The sequence below is a fragment of the Chrysemys picta genome, chromosome 4, assembly GCF_011386835.1.
Source record: "Chrysemys picta bellii isolate R12L10 chromosome 4, ASM1138683v2, whole genome shotgun sequence".
In the NCBI taxonomy this organism is placed as follows: Eukaryota; Metazoa; Chordata; order Testudines; family Emydidae; genus Chrysemys; species Chrysemys picta.
The window spans coordinates 10,547,973-10,574,254 of NC_088794.1; the positions used below are offsets into that span (position 1 = coordinate 10,547,973).

The 26,282-nt window shown below is 59.4% G+C and overlaps 1 protein-coding gene across 1 annotated transcript; it reads right to left on the reverse strand.

Annotated features, from left to right (window-relative positions):
* Window positions 1-2,441: 2,441 nt before the first annotated feature.
* RAB15 (RAB15, member RAS oncogene family) lies at window positions 2,442-24,891 on the reverse strand. Its single transcript, XM_005294974.4, has 7 exons — window positions 24,641-24,891; window positions 13,237-13,297; window positions 11,896-11,956; window positions 10,836-10,913; window positions 9,035-9,124; window positions 8,688-8,753; window positions 2,442-5,641 (listed from the first exon to the last, which is right to left on the reverse strand). The coding sequence occupies exons 1-7, from the start codon at window positions 24,762-24,764 to the stop codon at window positions 5,483-5,485; spliced, it is 639 nt and encodes a 212-aa protein (XP_005295031.2). The 5' UTR covers window positions 24,765-24,891; the 3' UTR covers window positions 2,442-5,482.
* Window positions 24,892-26,282: the final 1,391 nt, after the last annotated feature.

Consider the following 26,282-nt stretch of genomic DNA (forward strand, 5'->3'; position numbering starts at 1 on the left):
GATTTCAGCTCTACCCATCACGGCACAGAAACAAGGACTCTCACTTGAGTCCAATCAGCTCTGTCTTTAAGCACTGGAAAGGGGAGGGTCAAATTGCAGCTCGGGCTATGTCTACACTACTGTGGAACAGCTGGGGCGGGTTTGTGCCAGTTGACTCAGGCTCATGGGGCTCAGGCTAAGGGGGTGCAGTGAAGCATTCAGGCTTGGGGTGGGGTCCTGGCTCTGGGACCTCACAAAGCAGCAAGATCTCCCGCCATCAGCTCTACACTTCAATTAAACACCCCTTAGCCTGAGCCATCTGTCACAGGCCAGCCCCAGGTATTTACCAGCCCTGTAGATGCACCGTAAAGCTCAACCCAGAATGCAAACAGCCAAGTAGAAACACCACAGCCCACGCACTCATTTTCAGTGGCACTTGGCATCCCTATTGCTGGCTTTGCGAGCGAGGTTCAGCTGAGGGTGACACCCTCCTCCCACCCCACTCAGGTGATGCTAGGCACAGTTCTGCTGTCCTTTACTCAGACACTAAGGACAACCACATTTTGTTATCCCTGGGCTCAATAAAGTGATTTATAACCCCAAACCAGCCAACACTGATCACTTCCTAACGCAGCTCTGCCCGCAGACCACCTAGGCAGAGTGGGTGTGTCTATGCAAATCCCCCCCCCCCCCCCCCCCGGGGTTGCTGGATGTCAGAGGCGAGCTCAGCCTCACTCGGAGCAACTAACTAGTGAATGGGAGAGACATTCACAATCCTCACAGCACTGGGTGGGTGAAGTTCACCCCCCCCATGGGAGACAGATGGGACAGCTCAGATCTCTCCAACCTGCAGGGCTGAGGAGAGAAGGAAAGTTTTTCTTGCAACCACTTCAGCTGGAGCCCGACTTTAAACAAACAAGCTGAGATTCTGGAGCCGGAGCCAGAAGCTTGAGAGAAATGCTGAGCCGGTGTGTGGTCAGGGACTGGCTGGGCCTGGTCCAGCTCCCTCCATCACCCCAGCTCCTCACCTGCCCCAGTGCTGTCATGCCAGGCTGGCCTCCTGCCTCAGCCTCTGCTGCCATGGGTGACAACACCCCTGTGGGAGGCTCATGTGGTACCAGCCCCCCCCACACACACACACTGCCAGGAGCGGGCTCTGCTCCTGACGCCAAGGCAGATGGTCCAGCAAAGGAGTTTTCTAGCCAGACTAGACTGGGCCAGGGCTGCTGGGGGGAGCTGCAGCTCACGGCCAGTCGGGGAAGGCAGCTGGGTGAGCCAAGGTGCCCGCAGGCCGCCCCTGTGGATGCCCAGGGCTCTGACCGTGTGCCCAGGCAGGTGTGCAAGGAGCTCAGCTCATTTCCTGCAAGTGGACATCAGTGCATCTGCTCTCAGGGGACCAGTGCCCCAGCGCCCGGAGCTCTGTCCCGCTGTCGCCTCCGGTGCTGGGGAACCACAACCCCCTGCTGCAGCAGCTGCAAGTGGGGCCTCTGCCCGGCTCCCGGGCGCTCTCACCTACACGCTGTCGGAGACCCAGGTTCAAGGCTTGCTTGGGAGCCAAAATCCAGCTCAGGCCTGAGTTTCAGCACAAGCGACTGCCCCTGGGCGGGCACTCAGCCCGTCTGACACCCCACCCTCGAGGAACGGGAACACCCTGAGGTGCCTGCCCCGCCCCCCCAAAAGGGAACGTCCCCCAGGTGCTCAGCCCCTCCCGCCCCAGGCAAAAGCAGCTGGAATTACTGACAGCGGGATCCGATTGCCGGCCCACCGGGCCCTTGTGCAGCTGCCTGGAACCAGAGCCGCCCCTGGGGCAGCGGAGAAACCAGAGCCCGGGCTGACGAGGGTTTGACGTCCGCTTTGTCTTTTCCTGACTGCTGCTAGTGCCCATGGACAGCTGCCCCAGGTCAGTGCAGACAACAGTGCCAGGGCTGTGGTCACCGTCTCTAGCATCCAAGTCCTCGCTTTGCCCAGGCGCTGGGGCAGGGAGGCGTGGGGGAAAGGTTCTTAGCCTGCGCTCAGAACGTCGCTCAAGACGGGGTGTCTCCAGGCCAGACTCCCGTCTGTGTTCCCGACCCCCTGCGCTGCCCTGCTGGGCGAATCTGCCCAGTAAGAACAGACAGCTCCCAGCTACTGCAGAACCAGGGCAGCTCCGTCCCCCTGCCCTCCCTGTCCATCTGCCAGCTGGGCACAGGCTGGCAAGGAACAGCTCACTGCACCGCTTCACAGGTCAGCTGCTGTGCTCCAGGGCCCCCCAGGGCCAGGAGAGACGTGCATAGCAGGCCTGCATTGCCCACCCAGCCCGAGAGCAGGTGGCGCCAGCGAGAGACAGCAGCAATATCTGACCATCCGTGCGCCCAGCCGGGCCAGACCCTCAAACTCACTGCAGTCCCATTCCGCCGCTCAGGGCCCCGGCTCCAGGAGGCGAGATCCCAGAGAGAAGCGGCAGGAACGAGGCAGCCCCCCTCACCGGTTTGAAATCACCTTTATTTTGTAAACATTTGTGTCTAAAAGAATGAACTCCGGGAATAGGTCACATGAGGCCCCCCCCGGGCGGGCAGAGGGGACACACAGCCGAGGACTCACGGTGGGGCAGCTTTGTGTTTTCAAACAAGACCTCAGGACGGGATGCGTAGACAGTCGCTGCTGGAGACAAAGATCCCTGGCTAACAGGACATGGGGCAGGCAGGACGCCCCGCTCAGAGGGGCCTTGTGGTATCCATGCACCGGAGGAAGCCTGGTCCACTAGCAATGGAGGTGTTGGGTCCAGGAGCTGGGAGTATTTCTCTAGGAATGCCCATAGCACAATCTTACTGCCACCTGGCATCAGGGAACTCACGGCGCTCTGCACCAAGCCAGCTCAGCGACCATCGCCTCTCGGTCCAGTGCCAGCAACGGGACCTACCCAGGCGGTGCGTAAGAGAAGCAGGCCTGCCGCCCCACAGAGCCACGGCTTCCTGCATGGGGCAGTCAGTGCTGCCTTCGCGGACACGTGGAGCCCCCCAGAAGCCATGCAGCGAGGGGTGGGTGAGCCGGAGTCTAACGACCTCCGGCAGCAGCAGTTCCTAGCTCGGTTCAGAGCACAGCCTCTGCACCTTGGGGCTGAGCGCGGAAACACGCGGGCGGTTTCCTGCTGGACAGGGCGACCCCAGCAGGAAGGAAGGATTGGACGGGCGCCCTCTCCCCCTCCCACAGCAGCATGCTCCGCCCCCGTCCGCTGCCCGTTGGCAGGGGCACCGAGAGCCTTTGCCTGCAGCGTTCTCCTCTTTGCAGCGCTCCGCGAGTCCCTGTTCCCCCTCGTTTCAGACGAGGGCTCCGGGGCGTCTCACCAGCAGTGAGGGGCGGGAGAGCTGAGCTGATCGCATCCCAGCCCTCCGCCTTCAGCGCCTGCAGGACTCCTGAACACGCGCTGCTGCCCCATGTCCCCGCTGGGTTTGACGGTGAGCGCCCCCTTGTGGCGGGACAATAGGCAGCGCTCTCCCAGGCCTGCCCTGCTCAGCGCCACAGACAACCAGGGATGGTGGGGGAGGGCCATAGCCAAGGCCTCTGATTAGCCCAGCAGGGCATGTGGAAGACACTCAGTCCTGCCCATACATCTGACACCACCTTCGGTGTAGCGGGTAACCGCCAGCACTGGCACAGAAAGGGTTAATACTTGCAAAGTGAGACCCCCACCCCACCCCCATCCCTCCCAAGGCTCCCACATCCCCTGCTCCTCGGACACCAGAAGGGGGAGGGGGGTGGAAAATGAAGAGCACAATTTAACACATTCCGGGGGGCGGAGGGGGCACAAACCCATTTCCCAGCTGGTTAAGTGGTGTCTGCCGGCTCCGAAGAGCCTCCTAAGAAATGGATGGAGGGTCAGAGCGCAAAGCAAGGAGGGTCCGGCTGCCAGCCGGGCACTGGCTGGCCAGGAGCAGCGCCAGCAGGGATATGCCTCACAGCTGAGCGCCCAGTGGCATGGACCGGGCAGCCCCCGTTTCACTGCCCTGCGTGTAAATACAGGCCACCCTGCAGAAGCTCCTGGACGCGGGCTGGGAACTGGACTCGGAACCATGCAGTGCAGAGACTGGACTGGAGATGCTCTCACACCCCCTGGCTGGGCCAGGCCCAGTCCCACAGGGGAAGATGGTGGATCAGCCCCAAGAGCCTGGGAACGTGCCAAGTGCACCAGGCCTCAGGCCGGCCAGGCAGGAGCCAGGAACAGGATGGGCTGAGCCAGCACTGGCTCTAGATTCTGCCACGTTCCGGCTGGCCGGCGGGGCGGGCGATAGGTGGCCGACAGCTCCTCCGGGATCCAGCCAACTGGATACGTGGCCTGAGCGTCTCGTGACATGACTCTCCTCGGCCAGTCCAGAGCGGAGGAAGGCCTTGGTGTACGTCCTCTCAAGGGGTTCACCTCTACCCGGGCCTGTGGGGGACGCGGCCAAACCAACCTCCGGAGATCGTTAGCCCCCCTGGCCAGGCGTGAGCAGATTGGCTGCCCCCACGGTCTGGCATCTGGCTGCCTCCCAGCCCAGGCAACCCGAGATGAGCCAAGGGACATCTTCCACTAGCTGCCAGAGCTCTTGGGAGTCTCCGGGCAATACAGCAGTGACCCCATTAGGGCCCAGGATGGCCTCAGAGCCCATGTTGGCACTGAGCGGCCTAGGGGAGCCCAGCAGCCGGCCGCAAGGCCCCTACCCCCAGCATGGGCACCTAGAGGAGTGGCCCCATTGGCAGAGGCACTGGCCAGCCGCAGCTCCCGCCGAGAGTTGGAAGGGATCAGCCCCTTCCCTGGGGCTCCCGGATGCCTGTTGGGGCACCAGACTGCAGGCAGCCGAGCGGGTGGGGAGAGTTTAGCTGAGGTTATTGCTCCCAGGCAGCCCCAGCGTCACCCACCACACGGACAGGCGTCTGCAGCAGCGCTGCTCCCAGCCGGGAGCCTTCAGGGCGGGCGGCACCGGGGACACTGGCAGGAGGCGGCAGAGCGTTTGAGACAGCCAGAGCCGCATGTCCACAAAGCCCCTCGATGAAGCCGCAGCTGTGGACGCCCCACCTGGAGAAGGGCACGTTGGCAGTGGAACGGCAGGAGAGGCGAATCCCCGAGTCTCTCTGCTCAGGTTACCGTGGGCCAGGCCTGGCACCGCCTGCCCAGCAGTCCCGGCCGCCTCACTCACTGAAGCGAAGCGGAGTCCTTGCGAGCACAGGGAAGCAATCCCTGGATAGCGCAGCCAGAGCCGAAGTCCAGCCGGCGCCTGTGGGTGCCTCCTAGGAAGGCCGCACGCGAGACTGATCCTGCTCCGGTTGCAGGGGTGGGGTGGGGGGAACCGACCACAAATGCACCAGGATGGGCAGAGTGACACCGGGACATCTGGCACACACAGCACGTCGGGAGGAACCTACAGAGCACGGCAGACCCAGGGGACAGCAAAGGAGATACACCGGGGAGCCCGAGGAGAGTCCAGCAGCGCAGGGAGCGGAGCAGGCCGGCGGCAGGGTAGGGGGACCCGGGCAGCTGAGAGGCCCTTCAGCACCAGCAGGCTTTGGGAGAGTTCTCCGCCCCCTCGGGTTTGCAGTCCTCCTCCTCCAGCTCGGCCAAGTTCAGTTCGTCCGCCGCATACGAGCGCAGCCCGTCCAGCTCCTTCTTGTGAGCTTGCAGGACCAGCTCCGTCAGCCGGGTGAAGGACTGCGGGAGAGAGCCCAGCGTCAGGCACCCTGGCCAGGCTGGCAGCACCCCCTCACCCTGCCCTCCTCCAGCCCATGCTGCTGTAAGGTGCCAGCCAATAAGGCAGGCACCTGGGGGATTCAGATCTTCCCCGTCTTCCCTCAGGGACCCCCTCCCTCCCCATTGTCTGTCACGCCCACCGGCTGGCTCTTGGCGCTATTGTGATGCAAACAATGGAGAGTTCCTGACATTCATCATTGTGTTCTCCTTTCATCCCATTCTTCCTAGCTAGACCCCCCTTCCTGCCCCTCCACCCATCCGGGCTCTGACCAGGGAACGCTGGCAGAACTCACTCCACGCTATCTACACGGGGAGTCATAAGACGGCTCAGAGGCCTGGAAAACAAAGCAATACCCTGACTTATCAATGGATTCCATCACTGGTTGGTGAACGTGGGAGCGAAGCAGCCGATGACCCGGCCAAAGCTGAAAGATGGGGAACTCAGGTCGGACTGACAGTTGAGGACGTTGACGCCCTATCAAGGGAAATGTTGGCTGAAATTCACGGTCAAAAGATGACAGATCCGCTGACTGATATCAGAGCATCTCGGAAAATCACATCCTCGACCATGAGATTGTGGACAGGAATGAAAATCAATAGAGATGGGACCACAATATATCCACTCTGCAAGAAATGTCGGGAGCAGACTTTAATCCCTGCCCATGTTTTGGAATGTAGTATAAACTCTGGCGAGTCAAGCGTAACAGTATAATACAAGGCAGGCCAAAGAAGACTTTGAAGAGCAATTAGCAAAAGACACAAAAACGAACAGTAAATTGTTTTCAAGTACATCAGCAGCAGGAAGTCTGCCAAACAGTCAGTGTGGCCACTGGATGATCGAGATGCTCAAGGAAGACAAGATCATTGAGGAGACGTTAAATGAATTCTTTGCATTGGTCTTCACGGCTCAGGATGTGAGGGAGATTCCCACACCTGAGCCATGCTTTTTAGGTGACAAATCTGAGAAACTGTCCCAGCTTGAGGTGTCATTAGAGGAAGTTTTGGAACAAAATGATAAACTAAACAGTAATGAGTCACCAGGACCAGATGGTATTCACCCAAGAGTTCTGAAGAAACTCAGATATGAAATTGCAGAATTACTAAGTGTGGTATATAATCTATCACTTAAATCAGCCTCTGAACCAGATAACTGGAAGGTAGTTAATGTAACAGCGATTTTTAAAAAGGCCTACAGAGGCAATCCCAGCAATTACAGACTGGTAAGGCTAACCTCAGTACCAGGCAAATTGGTTGAAACTATAGTAAAGAACAGAATTATCAGACATGGAGATTAACACGATTTGTTGGGAAGAGTCAACATGGCTTTTGTAAAGGAAAATCACGCCTCACCAATCTATTAGAGTTCTTTGAGGGAGGCAACAAGCATGTGGACAAGGGTGATCCAGTGGATATAGTGTACTTGGATGTTCAGAAAGCCTTTGACAAGGTTCCTCACCAAAGGCTCTTACGCAAAGTAAGCAGTCATGGGATAAGAGGGAGGGTTCTCTCATGGATCAGTAACTGGTTAAAAGATAGGAAGCAAAAGGTAGGAATAAATTGTCATTTTCAGAATGGAGAGAGGTAAATAGTGGGGTCCCCCAAGGATCTGTACTGGGACCTGTGCTGTTCAACATATCCATAAATGATCTAGTAAAGGGAGTAAACAGGGATATGGCAAAGTTTGCAGATGATACAAAAATACTCAAAATAGTTAAGTTCAAAGCTGATTATGAAGAGTTACAAAGGGATTTCACAAAACTGGGTGACTGGGCAACAAAATTGCAGATGAAATTTGATGTTGATAAATGCGAAGTAATGCACATTGGAAAACAGAATCCCAACTATGCACATACAATGATGGGATGTAAATTAGCTGTTACCACTCGAGAAAGACCTTGGAGTCATTGCCTAAAAATAATCCTCTCAACGTGCAGCAGCAGTCAAAAGAGCTAACAACGATAGGAACCATTAGGAAAGGGAGAGATGATAAGACAGACAATATCATAACGTCACTACATAAATCCATGGTACGCCCACACCTGCAATACTGCCTGCAGTTCTGGTCACCCCATCTCAAAAAACATATATTAGAAATGGAAAAGGTGCAGAGAAGGGCAACAAAAATGATTTGGAGTAAGGAGCAGCTCCTGTAGGAGGAGAGATTAAAAAGATTGGGACTGTTCAGCTTAGAAAAGAGACGACTAAGGGGGGATGTGACAGAGGCCTATCAAATCATGAGTGGGATGGAGAAAGGGAATAAGGAAGTGTTATTTACTCCTTCACAGAACAAACGAAGAACCAGAGGCACCCAATTAAATTAATAGGCAACAGGTTTAAAACAAACAAAAGGAAGTATTTCTTCACACAACGCACAGTCAACCTGTGGAACTCATTGCCCGGGGATGTTGTCAAGACCAAAAGTGTAACTGGGTTCAAAAAAGAACGAGATAAGTTCATGGAAGTTATGTCCATCAATGGCTTTTAGCCAAGATGGTCTGGGATGCAACCGCGTGCTCTGGGTGTCCCTAAACCTCTGACTGCCAGACGCTGGGACTGGATGACTGGGGGTGGATCACTCGATAATTGCCCCGTCCTGTTCATTCCCTCTGAAGCACCTGGCACCAGCCACTGTTGGAAGACAGGATACTGGGTGAGACGGACCATTGGTCTGATGTTCTTATTGTAAGGAAAGTGAGGCTATTTTGGGTTGGAAACTTTGGATCAAGTTGTTACCAAGGACCTTGTACACGTTGACAAATTCATTCCTGATTCCTGGCCTGAGATAACAATCGTGGGACAAGACAACAACAACTCTGACCTGGGCCAAAGCAGAACTCCTGGGAGACTGGTGGGGCCGGTTGAGGGATCAGCTTGAAATCCAGTCTGGAGAGAGCAGGGGAAGCCACCGGCTCTGGGCTCTTTTTCAAGGTTTGCTCGTCTGATGGCAAGGAAAGGAGCCCGCCCCCCACCCCCGCCCTCCCATCTCAGAACACGGCTGGGCTCTCACCTCCTTAATGTTGAAGTTGGTGCAGGCACTTGTTTCGTAGAAGTCCATCCCGTACTCCTTCGCCAGCTGAAAAGCAAGAGAGTCCCTTAGACAGTCACTGAGCCGGGCACCGATTGCCAACCTCAGCACAGTGGAGACAAGTCCACCCTCCCCCTCCGGACACGTACGCTCACGCCTGAGTGCTGGGAGCACGTGGGTAGCTGGAGGCCGACCAGGGGGTAGGGTGGGGCCGGGAAGACAGAGTATGTGGGGCATGGCCCCCACAAAGAGCAAGGGCATGGGCACCAGGGGGGATGGGCACCTGTTGAGGGGAGCAGGACATGCTCTGCGGTGTGAGGCCCGCTCACCTGCAGGCCTTGTTCCCTGCCCACTTGTCTCTTCTGCTCCTCGTCCGCTTTGTTCCCGATGAGGATCTTCTGGACCCCATCCGGCGCATACTAGGGAGGGAGGGAAGACTCGTTAGCCCATCCCAGCATGCACTGGGGCACTGTCCAGCCCTCCCATAGCTCCACCACAGGACCCCGGGGCTCCCAGAATGCACTGGGGCACTGCCTAGCACCCCCCAGCACCGCCACACCACAGAGAATGACCCCAGGGCTCCCAGCCACCCCCTTCTAGCCCCAACCCCACCGCAGGGACCAAACCCAGGCACTGCCCAGTACCGCTGCCTCCCTCCAGCCCCGCTGACCAGGGACCCACCCCAGGCTCCCAGCAGCGACAGGCCAAGAGGCCCGGGAGCGACAGGTGACCCTGCTAAGACCCCTTGAAGGGGCCTGACCCAGAGGGTGGCGCTCAGCACCGTCCGACAGCTGAGCCCTTCCAAGGGGTCTCCACTGGGCACCCAGGATCACCCGTTGCTCACGATGGCCTTGGCCACGATGGCTCAACCCCCAGTAGCATTTGCTGGGAGCAACGCCCACACGGCAGGGCACAGGCTGGGCAGCAGGCCTGCCCCGAGCCCCTGGCCTGCTGCAGGGAGGGCATTTCAAGGGGTCAGGTCTTCAATCAACGGCCCTGGCTGCTGCAGGGGGACCCAGCCCCCATGAGGGCCCGTTCTGGATGCCATGTGGCTGAGTTACTGCCCCGGGGCTATTGGCAGAGCACAGGTGCCCTGCACCCTATCCCTGGGGGGAGTGCCTGAGCTGTTCCCACCGGGTGACGAGGCAGCCAATACAAACCAGCCGCTCTACACGACTCATTGCCACAGGCCCCACAGTTCCCATAGGGCTGATTTGTGCCCTGCACCCACGTCCGCTCCCAACTCTCCAGCCACGCGTGCCCTGCTGCTCTCACAAGCCGGCCTTGCACGTCGGCTGCAACCCACGGCATGGGCCACGTGCTATCGGCAATCTGCGCTGTGTGCTGCCCACTCCCCGCCACTGCAAATCCACTGCACACGCTGGCAGAGCCCCCTGCTGCTCATCCCCCACACTGCAGGCCATCGCCAACCCACCCCACGCACTGGCAGAGCCCCATGCCCCTGCTGTCCACTCACTGCCACTGCAGATCCACCCCACGCACTGGCAGAGCCCCATGCCCCCTGCTGCCCACTCACTGCCACTGCAGATCCACCCCACGCACTGGCAGAGCCCCATGCCCCCTGCTGCCCACTCACTGCCACTGCAGATCCACCCCACGCACTGGCAGAGCCCCATGCCCCCTGCTGCCCACTCACTGCCACTGCAGATCCACCCCACGCACTGGCAGAGCCCCATGCCCCCTGCTGCCCACTCACTGCCACTGCAGATCCACCCCACGCATTGGCAGAGCCCCATGCCCCCTGCTGCCCACTCACTGCCACTGCAGATCCACCCCACGCACTGGCAGAGCCCCATGCCCTTGCTGTCCCCCCCCCCCCCCCCCGCAGACCTGTTCAGGGTCCCCTGCTTGGCAGCCAGACTCCAGCTGTTCATTTCCCAGAGGCTCATCAGTCTGTTCGCTCCAAGCTTATTCCGAGCCCCGTCACTGCCCCGCTGGGGGCCTTGCCACGTCTCGCTGCTCAGGGCTCAGCCCCAACGCAAGCCGCCCGCTCAGCCTGGGCCCGTCCAGACCAGGTCACGGCCTCAGGCAGCAGGGACCCCCCTCCCCACATGCACTCAGGAGCCAGAGGCCACCAGGGAAGACAAGTGGCTCCGAGCCGACTCCCACCTCGTCCACGTCGCTGGCCCATTTCATGATGTGTTGGTAGGAGCGCTCGCTGCTGATGTCGTAGACCAAGAATATACCCTGCAACGAGACCCAGCGCACAGGGGATGGGGTGGGGGAGCAGAGGACAGTCTTACCCACAGTGCACTGGGGCAGAGAAGAGGCCACCCTCCCTCATACCATGTGCTCCTATGCACCTGCCCTCCGAGAGGCACCAGGGCGTGGGCAGGGACCCCTGGTCTCCGGGAGGCACCAGGGCGTGGGCAGGGACCCCTGGTCTCCGGGAGGCACCGGGCCGTGGGCAGGGACCCCTGGTCTCCGGGAGACACCGGGGCGTGGGCAGGGAGCCCCGGTCTCCGGGAGGCACCGGGGCGTGGGCAGGGACCCCCGGTGTCAAGCCCTCTGGGAGGCACCGGGAGCAGGGTCAGCTGAGCACACCTATCTAACCTACAGTCACTCCACCATCCCAGTGACAAGCCCAGGTGGCCTCCTAGGACAGGCCACAGTTAGCCTTAAGGGAACCCAGCGTGGCCTAGGGGGCAGGGCCTGAGACTCCGGACACCTGGGTTCCATCTCCAGCTCTGCCAGCACCTGCTGGGTGAATCCCTTCCCCGTCCCTGCGCCTCAGTGTCTCCTCCCACCCTTTGTCTATTGAGCTCTTGGGGGCAGGGCTGGCTCGGAGGGGTGGGGAGGATCCTGCCCCGGCCCCATCAGCCTAGCCCTGGGCGCAGAAACCCTGAAGGCAGTGATTCCCACACGCCCGCTCTCGGTGGCACAGTGCCATTTGCCCTCCCGACTACCCAGCCTCTCCCTCGGTCTCTGGCAGAGCAGATCTTGCCTTGGTCAGTGAAAGGCGGGGGCCCAAACACTGGCCTGGAATGGCGCCAGAGGGACACCAGGAATCTGCCAGGTCGCGTGACCCACTGAGCAGCAGGTCTTACAGATCCCACTCAGCGCCAGGCCCACAGGGGACGGAGTCCGATCCAGCCCCCGTTACGGGGCCTAGAGAGACGTGTGCTGCCCACCCCCGGTATCGCCGTCACAGTCAGGGCGGCGCCATTACCTGGGCTCGTCTGTAGTACTGCTTCGTTATCGTCTGGTACCGCTCCTGGCCTGCCGTGTCCCTGCAGCGGAGCAGAGGTCATGTCAGTTGCGGGCATTCCCTGGGCGCCATGACCCCCGATGGACGGGGATAGAGCGCCTCCTCCTGCCGCAGGGCGGGACCAAGAGCCACAGAACAAACAGCACCAGGGCTGGGGGAGCAGCTGCAAACCCAAGGTGGGCACAAGCCGTGGGGCAAGTGACTCGTGGGGCATCAGTGGGAGCTGGTCATTGGTGTCAAATGGAGCCGGAGGGTGTCGGATGGGCACACATAGCAGGGCTCATCCCAGACACCCCAAACACACACACTCTCCACCTTCGATGGCAGAGGATGCCCCTATCTGAGCGCTCTGTCCCGGTGCCATTAGCTGCTGTGTCACCTGGCTACCCGGCCGGTGGGTGGGTAGTGCCAGGATGGACACTGGACAGCTGTGGCCACTGCCACCTCTACCAGGGAGCGCTGCAGCCAGGCCAGCAGCTCCCATCTCTGGCTCTGTCCTTCCCCAGCCCCTCTCTGTGACCTGGCAGGGCCTGTCGGCGGGAGGGCGGGGAGGGCTGCGACCCCAGCGCTCTACAGAGACAGCACAGATTGTGCCCTGGGACCGGATTGCTGCCCTCCAGCTGGCTGGTACGCTGGGGCCTGCAGCTCGGCGCCAGGCCCTTTAAAGCAGCTGCATGGGCACGGCGGGCTGAGGCCAATGGCCCACCCAGTTTTGCAGCCTGCTTCCAGCACTGGCCAGCAGCGGGAGGGTGTGCGGCCCACGACAAGCCTGCAGCAGCCAATCGGTGGTGGTGGAGCTTTCCTAGCCCCAGCTGCAGCAGTTCATCCGCGGCCCCCACCACCCAAATGAGAGACTTCTGCCTACGGTGGCACCTTCGGTCCCAGAGCAGTTCACACGCTACATACACAACCTCCATCACCACTGCAACGCTGCCACCTCTGCGGAGGGACATGGCAGCTGAACACTACAGGACAGCCTAGGATGGGAAGCGAACTGGAATGCTGCAACTGATGGAGACTGGGCAGCGGGATTCAGGAAGACACACCCGCGATGAAATTGGGCCAGGAAACCCAGACCAACACGCCTGCTCTTGCAGAGATTGCCAGGGTATCTGTAACCACCCCAGGGGCACTGGGAGAGAAGAGCACCCCCTACTGACTGTCACCCCTCGCGGCAGCAGCCACATGTTCTGTAGAGGTCTTGAAACAAAGTACTGGCCCAGCAGGACCTCAGCTGGTGAGCTTCAGCGGGGTCCCGGCCCTGGATCACCGCACCCTGCGGCCCTCGGCTTCAGCACTCACCAGATCTGTATTCGCACTTTGATACCATCCACTTCTATGGTCTTCATCTTGAAGTCGACCCCTGGGGAGAGGGGCGAGAAGAGAGGCCTTATGGGGAGCGGCGCTGCCTTGCTGCTAGCAAGTGCTCCGCAGGAGCTGCGGCACGGGACGTGCATGGCACGGGGAGGCGTCCCAGCCAATTGGCAGCCACGCCCTGGGTGTGGCATGGAGAGCAGAGACTTCCATTGGTCTGTGCGTCCCACGTCACCCGGGCTGTGCTAGACTAGAGACTGAATTGGGAAGCTCTACCCAGCCTCTCGCCCCTCCCACCCCATGCATTCACCCACACCCCACCACCACCACCCAGGGCACTGAGGGCTAGAAAGGTGCCTTGGTATAACTGGAGTCAGTGGGAGCCACACCTGCTGGACACAGCCCAGTGTCTCCTCTCCAGCTCACGGCCAGTCTGGGATACCGGGGCGAGGGCCAGGGCATGGACAGGAGAGTGGACTGGGTTCTGCTCAACTCCAGCAGCGCATTCCCCTTGGGGGCAGCATGTGCAGTGGTTAGAGGAGGGCAGGAGGAGGCAGGTCTTGTGACGCCCTGGACTTGAGCTCACTCCTTGCCCACTTTTTCAGAGAGGGAGAGAGGCTCAGGTCGGTCTCTGTGCGGTGGTTGTACAGTGCCTAGCACAACGGGGGTCCAACAATAACAACCACCTCTGACATTTTGCTGAAAGCATCATGTCGACATTGGTTGTGCGAAAGGGGCCACGCTCAGCTCAGAAATGAGCTACCTGCTACCAACAGCGGCTCTCCACAAAGCTGCTTTGAGAGAGGGGATTGTGAAGAATCGCCTCTGTGCTCGGGGTGATGTCTATCAGGAATCCCCCGGCCAGATCAGATCAGGTTTTCCAGAAAACCCCTCTACCTCAGCTCCAGATCTGACCCGCCGATTACAAAGCAGAAAGGACCTTCGGGGTTTTAAAGTGGTCACGACATTAGGCTTATAACAAACCCTGCTGCAGGTTTTGCGGCAGATAGCGTGGCTCCACAACCCATTAAAACCAGAATACTTCAAAAGACGTTAAGGGTGCAGAGTCAAGCTCTCAAGAGGCAGGAATTGCCTAGACCACCTCAATCGTGTCCCCTTCTCTTATGACACACACAATCACACACTTGTTTCTGCCCGAGTTTGAACCCAGAACTTTCGCCTCCACAGCACAAGAGGCTAACGTCTGTGCTAAAAAAGCCCCCTTTCACCCACCCATGCTAACTGGTGGCTATGCAGACTATGACGTGCTGGCCGCCCTTCCTGCAGCCCCCATTGGCCTGGAGCGGCGAACCGCGGCCAGTGGGAGCTGCGATTGACCGAACCTGCGGACGTGGCAGGTAAAAAAACCGGCCCAGCCCACCAGGGGCTTTCCCTGAACAAGCGGCAGCCCTAGTTTGGGAACCACTGGGCTAGAGGGTATGTTGATGCAGGAGACAGGCTGGCTGGCCGGCCCAGGCAGCTCATACAGGTTTGAGAGCATGTGCCGTGCAACTGGAGTAGGCAGAGCGTTAAGAGCAAGCACAAGCTCTCCTGTGTCTGTGCAAATGGCAGTTCCCTGGCTCAGCACCGGGGCCAGATCTGGACAGATTGTCACAGAGAAGGCGAAGAGCCCCTCTGATCCCAGGACTCTAAAAGATTTTTGGATCCCGGCTCCAAACCAGGGAAGTGCTAAAACCAGGAACAGTTGGGAAATAATTTAGACACCGGCCACGCCCCCTCTTCCTTCCTAGCTTTGTTCTCAGGTAAGGCTGCACCCTTTGTGCGGAGACGTTCCAGTAAAATCCAGCCTGCAGCGCACCCCAAGCCTGGGCCCCAACGGGAACAGTTTTGCAAAGCGTTAAGCAACTCGTTACCCTCTGTCTTCATGGGAAGTGCTGGGCCTCACTGCCCGGGCCCCTAGGAAACCGGCCCCGTGTCAATGGCTGCGTGTTACGTTCACAGCACACACAGAGAGGTTAGATCCTCTTGCTGATACGTAACATGACCGTGTGCCGTAGAATCCCGAACGATAACGCACATTGCTGCCCACAATGCAGGCTGCTCCCTAGGGCAGAGCGGCCCATTCGCCTCGCCCTGGACTAGCCTAGCTTCTTCCAGGCTGAGGCTGGTAAGCAGGACCAGGAAACACCCCAACGCTTAAAGCGACAGCTTGCACTTCTAAGCCAGTCCTCGATACACCACAGCTCGGAGACAAAATAAACTGAACGAGAGGTTATTTGTTCTGCTGGAAACTCAGTGTCTTTAGTTCCCTCCGGGGTTGTTTCCCTCCACACACACACCTTAAATGTAACCACATTTGCAAATGCACATTTCCTTTGCTTTTTGCTACAAGATGCCTTAGCTGCCGAGCCCGGCTGCCTTTCCCATAAATCACAGCTCAGCATCCCAAGAGCAAATCGGGAAGCCAAAAATAGCCCCAGCCACTGTTTCTGATCACAACAGCTTCGTCATGTCTCATCCATCACCCTCCAAAGACGTGCAGAAGATGGACCTGCAATAGCCAGCCTGCGTTATGTGCTTGTAGATCAGGGAACCCGTGCTCCGCGCAGTCACTTGGAATGGTATACAGGGTGCCTCCCATGCCCGGTACCAGGACATCGGCCTGATTGCTTTCTAGAGAGCCAGGCCAGAAGGGCCCATTCTGACTATCTAGAATGACCCAAGATGCCCACCCAGGGATCCCTGGATTCCTGGCTGAGCCAGAACCCAAGATCAATGCAGCCTCTGAGTGGGATGCTGCCAGTTAGCTTAGGCCCAACGTTCAGCAGCTTAAAGGGACTTTTACAAACCCTCTGCTTTGTCTGAGTTCAGTGAAGGTGGAAATCCAACCCGAGGCCTCGTCGACACTCAAATTGTACCCAGTTGAATTAGTTCAATCAGAGTTAACCCAGGTGTGGCTGCTTAAAATCAGCTGACATCGATCTAGCTTCATTTAGAATTTACCCAGGGAAGCTAGAACATAGGCCAATCGAAGTGTTGGGCAGGAAAACTTTGGTCCACCCACTTCGGTGCCCTACGAATCCGCACCGCATGTGCGGAGGTTTGTGCGAGCGGCATCCCGTTTACTGCAGCCCAACAGAGTCCATTGCCAGCACCAGCCCATCCCAGAGACAGGGCTGCGACTGGCCACACCTCACCTGGGCCAGACCCAGCTGTGTTGTGCCCTGTAGCTAGAGACTGCAGTAGCGGAGTGTTTTTTGCAGCTTGGGTTTCAAGAAAGCCCCTACGATTCATGCTCGCTGCTGTGGCAGGACTGCCCCCACCCAAACAGAGGCCTGGGTTCCTTCCAAAGCTAGTTTTTATGCATTTCTAAGCCTGGTAGGAAGTTAAGAGCCCTCCAGCCACTCACAGGAGTTTACGGGTACACACGACGGCTCTATGAGCAGAGATCCATACCCACGATACAATATTTGACAATCATAGAATATCAGGGATGGAAGGGACTTCAGGAGGTCATCTAGTCCATCCCCCTGCTCAAAGCAGGACCAATCCCCAGACAGATTTTTACCCAAGATCCCTAAATGCCCCCCTCAAGGATTGAACTCACAACCCTGGGTTTAGCAGGCCAATGCTCAAACCACTGAGCTATCCCTCCCCCATATGTCATAATGTTCAGTGTCATGTTGGATTTTCCATCACCGACCGTGTTTAAAGCAAGACTGGATGGTTTTCTCACAGCTCTGCGCTAGGAATGCTTTGGGGGCAGGTCTCTGGCCTGGGTCACACAGGAGGTCAGATGAGATCATCACACTGGCCCCTTCTGGCTTTGGAGTCTAGGTATCTCTTAGGAGCTGCCTGCCTGGCAGAACAGACAGCTCCACTTCTCAGGCCAGCGGGACTTGCTGCCACCAGGGCAAAGCCCATCTGTGCAGGAGACAGAGCGTCCTCTGGGGCCGGTCCCAGCCTGGGGATGAAACTCCCTCAGGAATGAAGCTCTGTCCCAGCCTTCCCCACCCCTGCTCCAAGGGCCAGGCACACTTCTAGGAACCATCTCTACTAACATAAACACAAGTCCCATTTGAAAAACCCGACCAAAACAAGCCACTCCCTGCACTCTCTTCTCCCCGGGCAGGGGTGCGGAAGAGGAGAGAACCACCAGCGCATGACAGAGGTTAGTCATATTGCTGAGGCACAGCCGGAAGGCACTCAGATAGGACGGTGATGAGCACGGCATAAGAGCTTATCTAGAACAGACAGCAAGGGAGTGCCAGATGTCTCCATGAGCCGAGCTCATACCAGGGGCAACAGCCCGGGCCTCGGTAATCAGCGTGAGCCTGGGCCCAGATCGCTCACGTCTCCTCTGTCCATTTCAGGACGGGTTCCTGGGGAAGGAAGGGTCGATTCCGGCCATTCACCAGTGGGACACCCATCCCGTAGCGCATTGCTCTCTCCAGCCAGCCATTCCAGGGGCCTGACCATTCACAAGGCCTCACTTCTCAAGCCAGCCCGCTTGTTTAGCAGGACCCATCGCTCTAGGGAATTCCATGTAGTACATCTGACTCCTTCGGGCCATGCTCACAGAGGTGGTGCCACCAGACCCCCGCCCATCTCTCTTCAGCTGGAGAAGGCCTTTCCCAGCTGACTAGCTACACCACCCACCTTGCCAGGTCTCCTCCTTCGACCCCAGAGGGGCTAACCGGCACAGCGCAAGGCGGCGACGCTATGGGGCACAGCCCCCATCAATGGCGCTATCTAGGGACTCAGGCAGTGCTCTGGGGGGCGGTTATGCCAGTTCCAGGAGAGAGACTTCAGCCAGCTAGGGCTAGGGGCTGCTCCATGCTTCTGTAGCGCTGCCCAGCCACACGCCAGCGAGTGCGTGGCAGGAGTCCCAGAGCCCTCTGCAAAGCAGCGTGGATTAACGCCATCGCAGCCCATTTTACAGCCGGGTCCAATCCCTTGTACTGCGATGCTGCCCAGGAGCTGGCCCTTGGTGCGCCAGGCGCTGTACAGCTGCAGAACAATGGGGCTGCTCCGCAGAGCTGGCAAGCAAAGCCAGAGTGAGGTGGAGCGAGTGCCCAGGCAGGTCGCCGGCCCAGCCAGCCTTTCCCTGGATCTGACCAGTGGACTCATCTTCCTCTCTTGGCAGCCTTCATGCCAGTCTAGTTCTCTGCCCCTGCCTGCTGCAGGCCCAGAAATCACAGGTCCTTTCTGTCCTGCGCACGGCCTCTTATCCTCCCCGGCGATCTCGCGGGGAGATGGCACACCCTGGCATAGGCGCAGCCACCCATGCTTCACGCAGGGGAGGGCCAAAGTTGGGCGATCCAAGGGGCAGCGGCACAGCCCTGTCGTACCAAGGAGCACAAGCTGCCTTTAGGGAGGGGCTAAGCGACAGTGAGCTGACAAAAGTCACTGTGGGAAACCGCAGTTTCCCACGTGCCAGTCACACGGGTTCCTTTATGTACCAGCACTGCCCAGAATACACCCCACCCGGGCACACAGCTGAGACACCCAGCAAGGAGCCTGTAACCCCGTCATGAAGCGGGCGCCCAGCGAGAGGAGGGTTACTGGTCACAGACAGACCCTGCCCGCTCAGGACATGCTGACCGCAGGGATCCTTTGAACCGCAGCGGCCTGCAGGCCACGTTCAAGCCATGGATAAACTGCCTAGGAAGGGGCTATGAGGATCGGACGCTCCTGCTGGTCACTGCTCTCTATATATTTGTGCAGCACCGAGCACAGTGGGGCCCGACCTGCCTGAGGCCACTAGTACTGCAATATAAATGATCAATACACACCAAAAGCGCCGGAAGGCTTGCACCAGCACACAAGGGTTAGGTGATCCCAGAATTAAAGGTGCCGATTCAACTGCAAAGAGACCCCCCCCCGCTCAGCCCGTGAATGGGGCAGCTCAGGACAGACAGAATCTTTGGAGCGTTTAGCTGCCAGACTCACGGCTCTATTGTGCCCCGCAAAAAGATTTTTTTCAAGAGCTTATAACTTGGTCAAAAATGGACCAATTTTCACCAGGATAGCAAAAGGCTCCACAACATCTGGGCGAGCCCTCTGCCGAATCACAAGTCCCTGCTCCAAAGCCGGGAGGCGCTAGAGCTTCTCAATGAAACAATTTTTTAAAAACATGGGCAAAACAAGATTTTTTCCCCAGCCTCATTCTCAGAAATGGCTGAATGCTTTTTGCTGAAACTTTCCAAAGGGATTCAGCTTGAGGCAGACACCCAGCATGAGAAGTTTCAGCACAATCGGTTAAAGGTTAGCAAAGTTATAAGCAATTGAAAAAAGGGTCTTATAATGGAAAGTGTCAGGCAACCTTAACTATGGGTGGAGCTGATAGATGATTATTGTAACACTCACTGCCTGATTTACAGAGCTCCTAAAACAGTTTGTGAAGATTTCAAAACCTCTAATTGAGCCATCCGTACTCAACCTCCCTTTGCCCTGGGAAGCAGAAAGTTGACACCCAACCTGGTGGATCTGGATAGAGTGATAGCGTATCGATGCCAGCAAACGCTCAGCCTCAGCAATGGAGCGAAAAATTAGAGGAGTGTGGAACACAAGCCATATGACAGTAGCAGACAGAAGTGTGGGAGGAGAGAAGAGTGGTTCTATTCATTATTAGGGGTATTGCAGTAGTGCCTGGAGCATCTAAACCCAGATCAGGTTCCCATCGTGCCGGGCACTGCACAGAGTGCAGAAACAGCTCCTGCCCCAAAGAGCTTGCAGTCTAAACAGACACCAAGTGGGAAGGGAAACTGAGGCATGGAGACGGGAAGGTCTTTACCCCAGGTCACCTGACAGCGCCATGGCAAAGCTGGAAATATATAGTCAGGAGTTCTGTTCCTAGTTCTAGCTGCCCTCTGCTTTAATCCAGCTGGTGGGAGAACTTCTACAGCTGGCGTGTGAGTGTGTGTGCGTGGGGGGATATTGCTGCAGAGGTGCTCCATCTATCCCCTTGCTTCACAGACGCTGGGGTGGGGATGGGGGGGACAGAATTGCCTGCTCCTAACATGCTCCTAACACTTGCAGCTCTGAATTAAGACAATTACTATAATTCAACCTCATGCTTCAGGGCTTCCGCCAGTCATCTACAGAGGTCAGGAAGAAATTCCTCCTCTGCCTTCTTCCCCTCCTCCCCAATGCACAATTGGCCAGATGTATTCTGGGGTTCCCCCCAACACCTTCCTCTGGAGCATCAAGAATTGACCACAGCCAGAGACAGCACACTGAATACGGTGGGCTGGTGCTTTGACATGGACCAGAGAATCCTCTTTCTTAGCTGGCTGGTTCTTGCTCACATGCTCTGAGTTACGCTGATCACCAGATCTGGGGTCGGGCAGGAATGTTCCCCCTTGGGGAGGGTGTCTAGACAGCAAATGTGAAAAATCGGGACAGGGGTGGGGGGGTAATAGGAGCCTATATAAGAAAAAGACCCCAAAAATCAGGACATCTGATCACCTTAGTGGGGGAGTCTCCTTCCTCTGCAGCATTGGGCACAGGTTGTCTGCTGCAATCGGCTGGGTGATGGTGGCCCCTCAGTCCCTCCTGGTCTCTGCCTGGGGCTCACAGCAGGTTAGCCTCCCGAGGACTGAAATGCCTTAGTCTAACCAGCCTTGGGGCTCAAGACTGGGTGCAATGTAATAGCCTGTGCTATATGGGAGGTCAGTCTAGATGGTGAACTCCCTTCTCGCCTTACACTCCGGAACTAGCCAGTAGGCCACACTGCAGGGGGGCAGGCCATTCCACCTGGGAAGGAGAAACTGCTGAAGGGAAGAAAGTAATTGGCAGCTTTGCGTTTCTAAGCGTTCAGCCCGTCAGTTTGCTGGAACTCTGAGCATTTCCAGCTGCCCTGCCCTGAGTGGGCACAGAGCGGGGCGGGGGGCAGAGCTGCTTGAATTGCCAGAGGCATCTGACCTCCTGTACACGGGCAGCGTACTGCTCTTGGGCACAGCACAGCAGTTTCCCTTTGCTTCTCTGAAAGCTTTCTCGGGAGGAGAGCACCCACTGCAGAGTAACCCAGGGCTGCGGATGGATGACCTCTTGAGGTCCCTTCCAACTCTGATATTCTATTCTATGAGTGAGCGGAATTCTGTAGCGCCGTGTTTCTAGCCATGTTCCATTAGTCCGGTCAACTGATCACAGCTCCTGCCTATTTCTCTCTTAGCATATATGCATGGATCGGGGACCCAGCTACCAGTTTCCCTTGCGCCTTTTGTCAGAGAAGGCTCACAACCCTGGGTACAGGAGCGCGTGCTGGGGTTTCACCTACCAAGACCCTGCACGACGGTATTGAATGCAAGGTTGCAAGTGACACTATCCAAGGAAAAGAGCAGATAGGAAATAACACCGCCTAGTTCTTGTACAGCACGCAGGCCAGTATTGTTATCCCCATTGTACGGATGGGGAAACTGAGGCACGGAGCAGGGACGTGACTTGCCCGTGGTCATCCGGCAGGCCAGCGGCAAGCTAGAAATAGAACCCTGGTCTCCCGAGTCCCCGTCCAGGGCTCTGTCCACTAGGCGGCACTGCCCAGAGGTGCAGTGCGGGAGGAGCTCCTGGAGCCAGCATGTAAGTAAGAAAGAGCGGTCGGATCAGACCAAATCAGAACTGGCAGAATCTGAGCCCTTCCCCTCTGCAGGAGGCCAACTTATTAAGCCAGAAGCCTGCAGTGCATATCAAAGGAGTTACCCTGGCTTGTGGGAAGGGGCTGCCCCAGCCAGGAGCAGGCCTCCTCATCCCTTCAGCGGCTCAGGAAAGGACGCAGCCGAAGGCAGGCTCAGCGACATGACCCGGGGAACGGAGCGGTTTTCTAAAGCCACTGCCGGGCACCTTCTGCCCATTCCTGACCAGGCCCGGAAAACCTCTGTCCCTTCACTGCAGGAGGGCAAGGAGAGCTGCAGCTTGGGGGGGGGGGGGGGGGGGGAGTCTAACCGCACGCTGCAGCCCATGGCCATGGCTCCGCACCGGCTGCCTGCACTCCCTGGAAGAGGCCGGCCCGCTCTCAGGCCGCAGCGGCCTGTGGCCACAGTTCCCAGCAGTTCGTTGCCCTGAAGCATGAGGGTTGCTGTTCCCTGTACAAAATGATCCCATCTAGCGTAGCCCTGGATGTCTTTATTAGGCACGCTCCCGGCCAGCCCTTTGGGGTCCTGCTATGGCCTCAGTGGCGGCAGGTACCACAGGGCAATCGAAGCCCCATTCGCTGAGCCGTCACGGGGGGCGCCCAGTTTCCTCTCTAGCTCAGCTGTTCTCCTCGGGGCCATTCCAAGCTGTCCCAAGCTCTTTACACAGGAGCCTCTCCAAGGCCCTGAGCCTTTTCCTGGGGGAGGGAAGGTGTCGGGAGGGGGAGCAGCAGCCATGCCCTGGGAGCCCCAAAGATTCAGTTGCTAAAGAGCGCTTTTCTTTTTCCACGGCCCAGCTGATTGGCTGGGGCAGAGCATTCAGTCCCTGCCACATCTGTTGCGCTCGGGGCAGGATTCACACCGAACCGAAGGAGGGCGAAGGATCCCCCAGCACAGAACAGGGACCTACCGGTTAACTGCTGAGTTGAGAGCCCACTGATGAGAGGACGAGACGCTTAAGGCCGAAAACAGCCCCTCCGTGGCACGTCCCTGGGAGCAAGCTCCCTGGCAAAACATGGCAGCCTGCGAGGTGGACTTAGAGAATAATGGACTTTAAACAGCACCTTCCACCCAATCAGTTAGTTCACCCAACGGCCACCGACATGCAGCCAGGTCTCAGGTGTGGAGCACAGAGACTGCTCCACTACCGCACAGCCACACCACGCCCTGGTTTGGGAAGGGGAGAAACCCAATTCGGAATCCGGTCCCCGCACCCAGGCTGACAACCCCAGCACCACACATCAGAGGGCCTCTCCTGAGCATGGCGCGGCCAGGACCTCTGTTTTTCTCTTCTCCACAGCCCCTCACGCCGGAGGGGAAGGCAGGTTCCGGAGCGATTAAGAGGGACTAGCTACAGCACCACATCCAGGATCTCCAGCAGCAGGGCCTGCAGCACCAGTCCCCCTTAGGAGTCACCGGACTGGGGTACACAGGATTCCTCCCCCCCAACATTAGGCCAAGGGCCTGCAAGATTTTTGCTCCCCCCTTTCCCCTGTGCCCAGGAGGGACCCAGAGCACTGACTGCACCAACCACACTGGGAGGCTTTCTGGCAGACGTGAGGGGCCCCTTTGTGGGTAGAGAGCACCCAGAAAACCTTGCCGAGGTTCCCCCGGTGCACCCAGGGGCCAGTGGCTGCTCACAGCGGGCAATGGGTGACAGGGCCCCCAGCAGCAGCCCCTCACCCCAGAGCTGGGAGAGCTTCTATGGAAGGGGTCAGGGTTCCCAACCCAGCCTCACCGATTTCCCCCTCCACCCCATGGCTCTCAGCCTGGCCCCATCGATTCCCTTCTCCGCGGTTCCCAGCCTGGCCCCACCCATTTCTCGCTCCCAGCCCGGCCACATCGATACACCCCCCCCCGCCTCTCCCAGCCCGGCCACATCAATCCCCCTCCCCCGCCCGCACTCGCGGCAGCGCGGTGATGAACAAAGAGCCGGTTCCCGAGCGCTCAGCCGCAGCCGCCTCCGCGGGTCCCTGGGCCGGGCGCCCTCGCAGGGACCCAACGCGCTGCCGACGACGCTGCACAACGGGCAGGATCCCAATGCGCCCCTCCCCCGCACCAGTGCACCCCTCCCCCCTGGTCTCCTACCCCCATGCCCCCCCCCACCCCCCAGCACCAGTGCACCCCTCCCCCCAGTCTCCTACCCCCATGCCCACCCCCCCAGCACCAGTGCGCCCCCCCAGACCTGGTCCACTACCCCCAGCCCCCCCAGCACCAGTGCACCCTCCCAGACCTGGTCCCCTACCCCCCCAGCACCAGTGCGCCCCCCAGGCCTGGTCCCCTACCTCCAAGCCCAGCCCCCTGTACTAGTGCACCCCCCCAGACCTGGTCCCCTACCTCCAAGCCCAGCCCCCTGTACTAGTGCACCCCCCCAGACCTGGTCCCCTACCCCCATGCCCAGCCCCCCCAGCACCAGTGCGCCCCCCCCAGACCTGGTCCCCTACCCCCAAGCCCAGCACCAGTGCGCCCCCCCAGCCCTGGTCCCCTACCCCCAGCACCAGTGCACCCCCCCAGCCCTGGTCCCCTACCCCCAGCACCAGTGCACCCCCCCAGACCTGGTCCATCACCCCCATGCCCAGCCCCCCGGCATGAGCGTGCCCCTCCCCCAGACCCTGTCCATCACCCCCATGCCCAACCCACCCACCCCCCGCATCAGCGCGCCCCCTCCCCCCAGACCCGGACCATCACCCCATGCCCAGCCTCCCCCCGGCACCAGTGCACCCCCAGACCCGGTCCATCACCCCCATGCCCGGCCCCCCGGCGGTGGGGAAGATGCGCCAGGAGCCCGGCGCGGCCCGTACCGATGGTGGAGATGTGCGAGGGGTGGAACTCGTTGTCGGTGAAGCGGCAGAGCAGGCAGGTCTTGCCCACGCCCGAGTCCCCGAGCAGCAGCAGCCGGAACAGCACGTCGTACTGCTTGGCCATGGCGGGGAGCCGGGGCGGGCTGCGGGCTGCGGGCTCCGGGCTCAGCCCCGCGCCGCGCCTGATGCTGCCATCGCCGCCCGCCCGCCGCCGCGTCCGGCCGGGCTGCAGCCCCAGCGCCCGCCGGCGGGGGGAGAGCCGGGGCCGCGCCGCCGCAGAGCCAGGGCCGGCCCCTTCCCCGCCCGGGGACCGCTACCCGGGCTGCAGGTGGGGCCGGGGGCAGGAGCGGGTACAGGGGACTGACTCAAACACCTGCCTGAGCCCATCGCTTGGTGGGGGAAACTGCCCCCGTGTGAGCCAGGAATCACCCTGCCTGAGTCTGCCGAGAGCCTGAGCCCATCGCTGGGTGGGGGAAACTGCCCCCGTGTGACCCAGGAACCACCCTGCCTGAGTCTGCCGAGAGCCTGAGCCCATCGCTTGGTGGGGGAAACTGCCCCCGTGTGACCCAGGAACCACCCTGCCTGAGTCTGCCGAGAGCCTGAGCCCATCGCTGGGTGGGGGAAACTGCCCCCGTGTGACCCAGGAACCACCCTGCCTGAGTCTGCCGAGAGCCTGAGCCCATCGCTTGGTGGGGGAAACTGCCCCCGTGTGACCCAGGAACCACCCTGCCTGAGTCTGCCGAGAGCCTGAGCCCATCGCTGGGTGGGGGAAACTGCCCCCGTGTGACCCAGGAACCACCCTGCCTGAGTCTGCCGAGAGCCTGAGCCCATCGCTTGGTGGGGGAAACTGCCCCCGTGTGAGCCAGGCAACCACCCTGCCTGAGTCTGCCGAGAGCCTGAACCCATCGCTGGGTGTGGGGAAACTGCCCCCGTGTGAGCCAGGCAACCACCCTGCCTGAGTCTGCCGAGAGCCTGAACCCATCGCTGGGTGTGGGAAACTGCCCCCCGTGTGAGCCAGGCAACCACCCTGCCTGAGTCTGCCGAGAGCCTGAACCCATCGCTGGGTGTGGGGAAACTGCCCCCCGTGTGAGCCAGGCAACCACCCTGCCTGAGTCTGCCGAGAGCCTGAACCCATCGCTGGGTGTGGGAAACTGCCCCCCGTGTGAGCCAGGCAACCACCCTGCCTGAGTCTGCCGAGAGCCTGAGCCCATCGCTGGGTGGGGGAAACTGCCCCCGTGTGACCCAGGAACCACCCTGCCTGAGTCTGCCGAGAGCCTGAGCCCATCGCTGGGTGGGGGAAACTGCCCCCGTGTGAGCCAGGCAACCACCCTGCCTGAGTCTGCCGAGAGCCTGAGCCCATCGCTGGCTGGGGGAAACTGCCCCCGTGTGAGCCAGGAATCACCCTGCCTGAGTCTGCCGAGAGCCTGAGCCCATCGCTGGCTGGGGGAAACTGCCCCCCGTGTGAGCCAGGCAACCACCCTGCCTGAGTCTGCCGAGAGCCTGAACCCATCGCTGGGTGTGGGAAACTGCCCCCCGTGTGAGCCAGGCAACCACCCTGCCTGAGTCTGCCGAGAGCCTGAACCCATCGCTGGGTGTGGGGAAACTGCCCCCCGTGTGAGCCAGGCAACCACCCTGCCTGAGT

What these genes read in the sequence shown, in the direction of transcription:
- RAB15 (XM_005294974.4), bottom strand. Translation starts at nt 24,764, where the DNA reads ATGGCCAAGCAGTACGACGTGCTGTTCCGGCTGCTGCTGCTCGGGGAC. An exon ending in GCAGGGAACAAGGCCTGCAG is followed by an intron (nt 8,754 to 9,034) that starts GTGAGCGGGCCT and finishes CTTGCTTTTCAG; the next exon opens with CTGGCGAAGGAGTACGGGAT. An exon ending in CCAACTTCAACATTAAGGAG is followed by an intron (nt 5,642 to 8,687) that starts GTGAGAGCCCAG and finishes TCTCTCCCGCAG; the next exon opens with TCCTTCACCCGGCTGACGGA.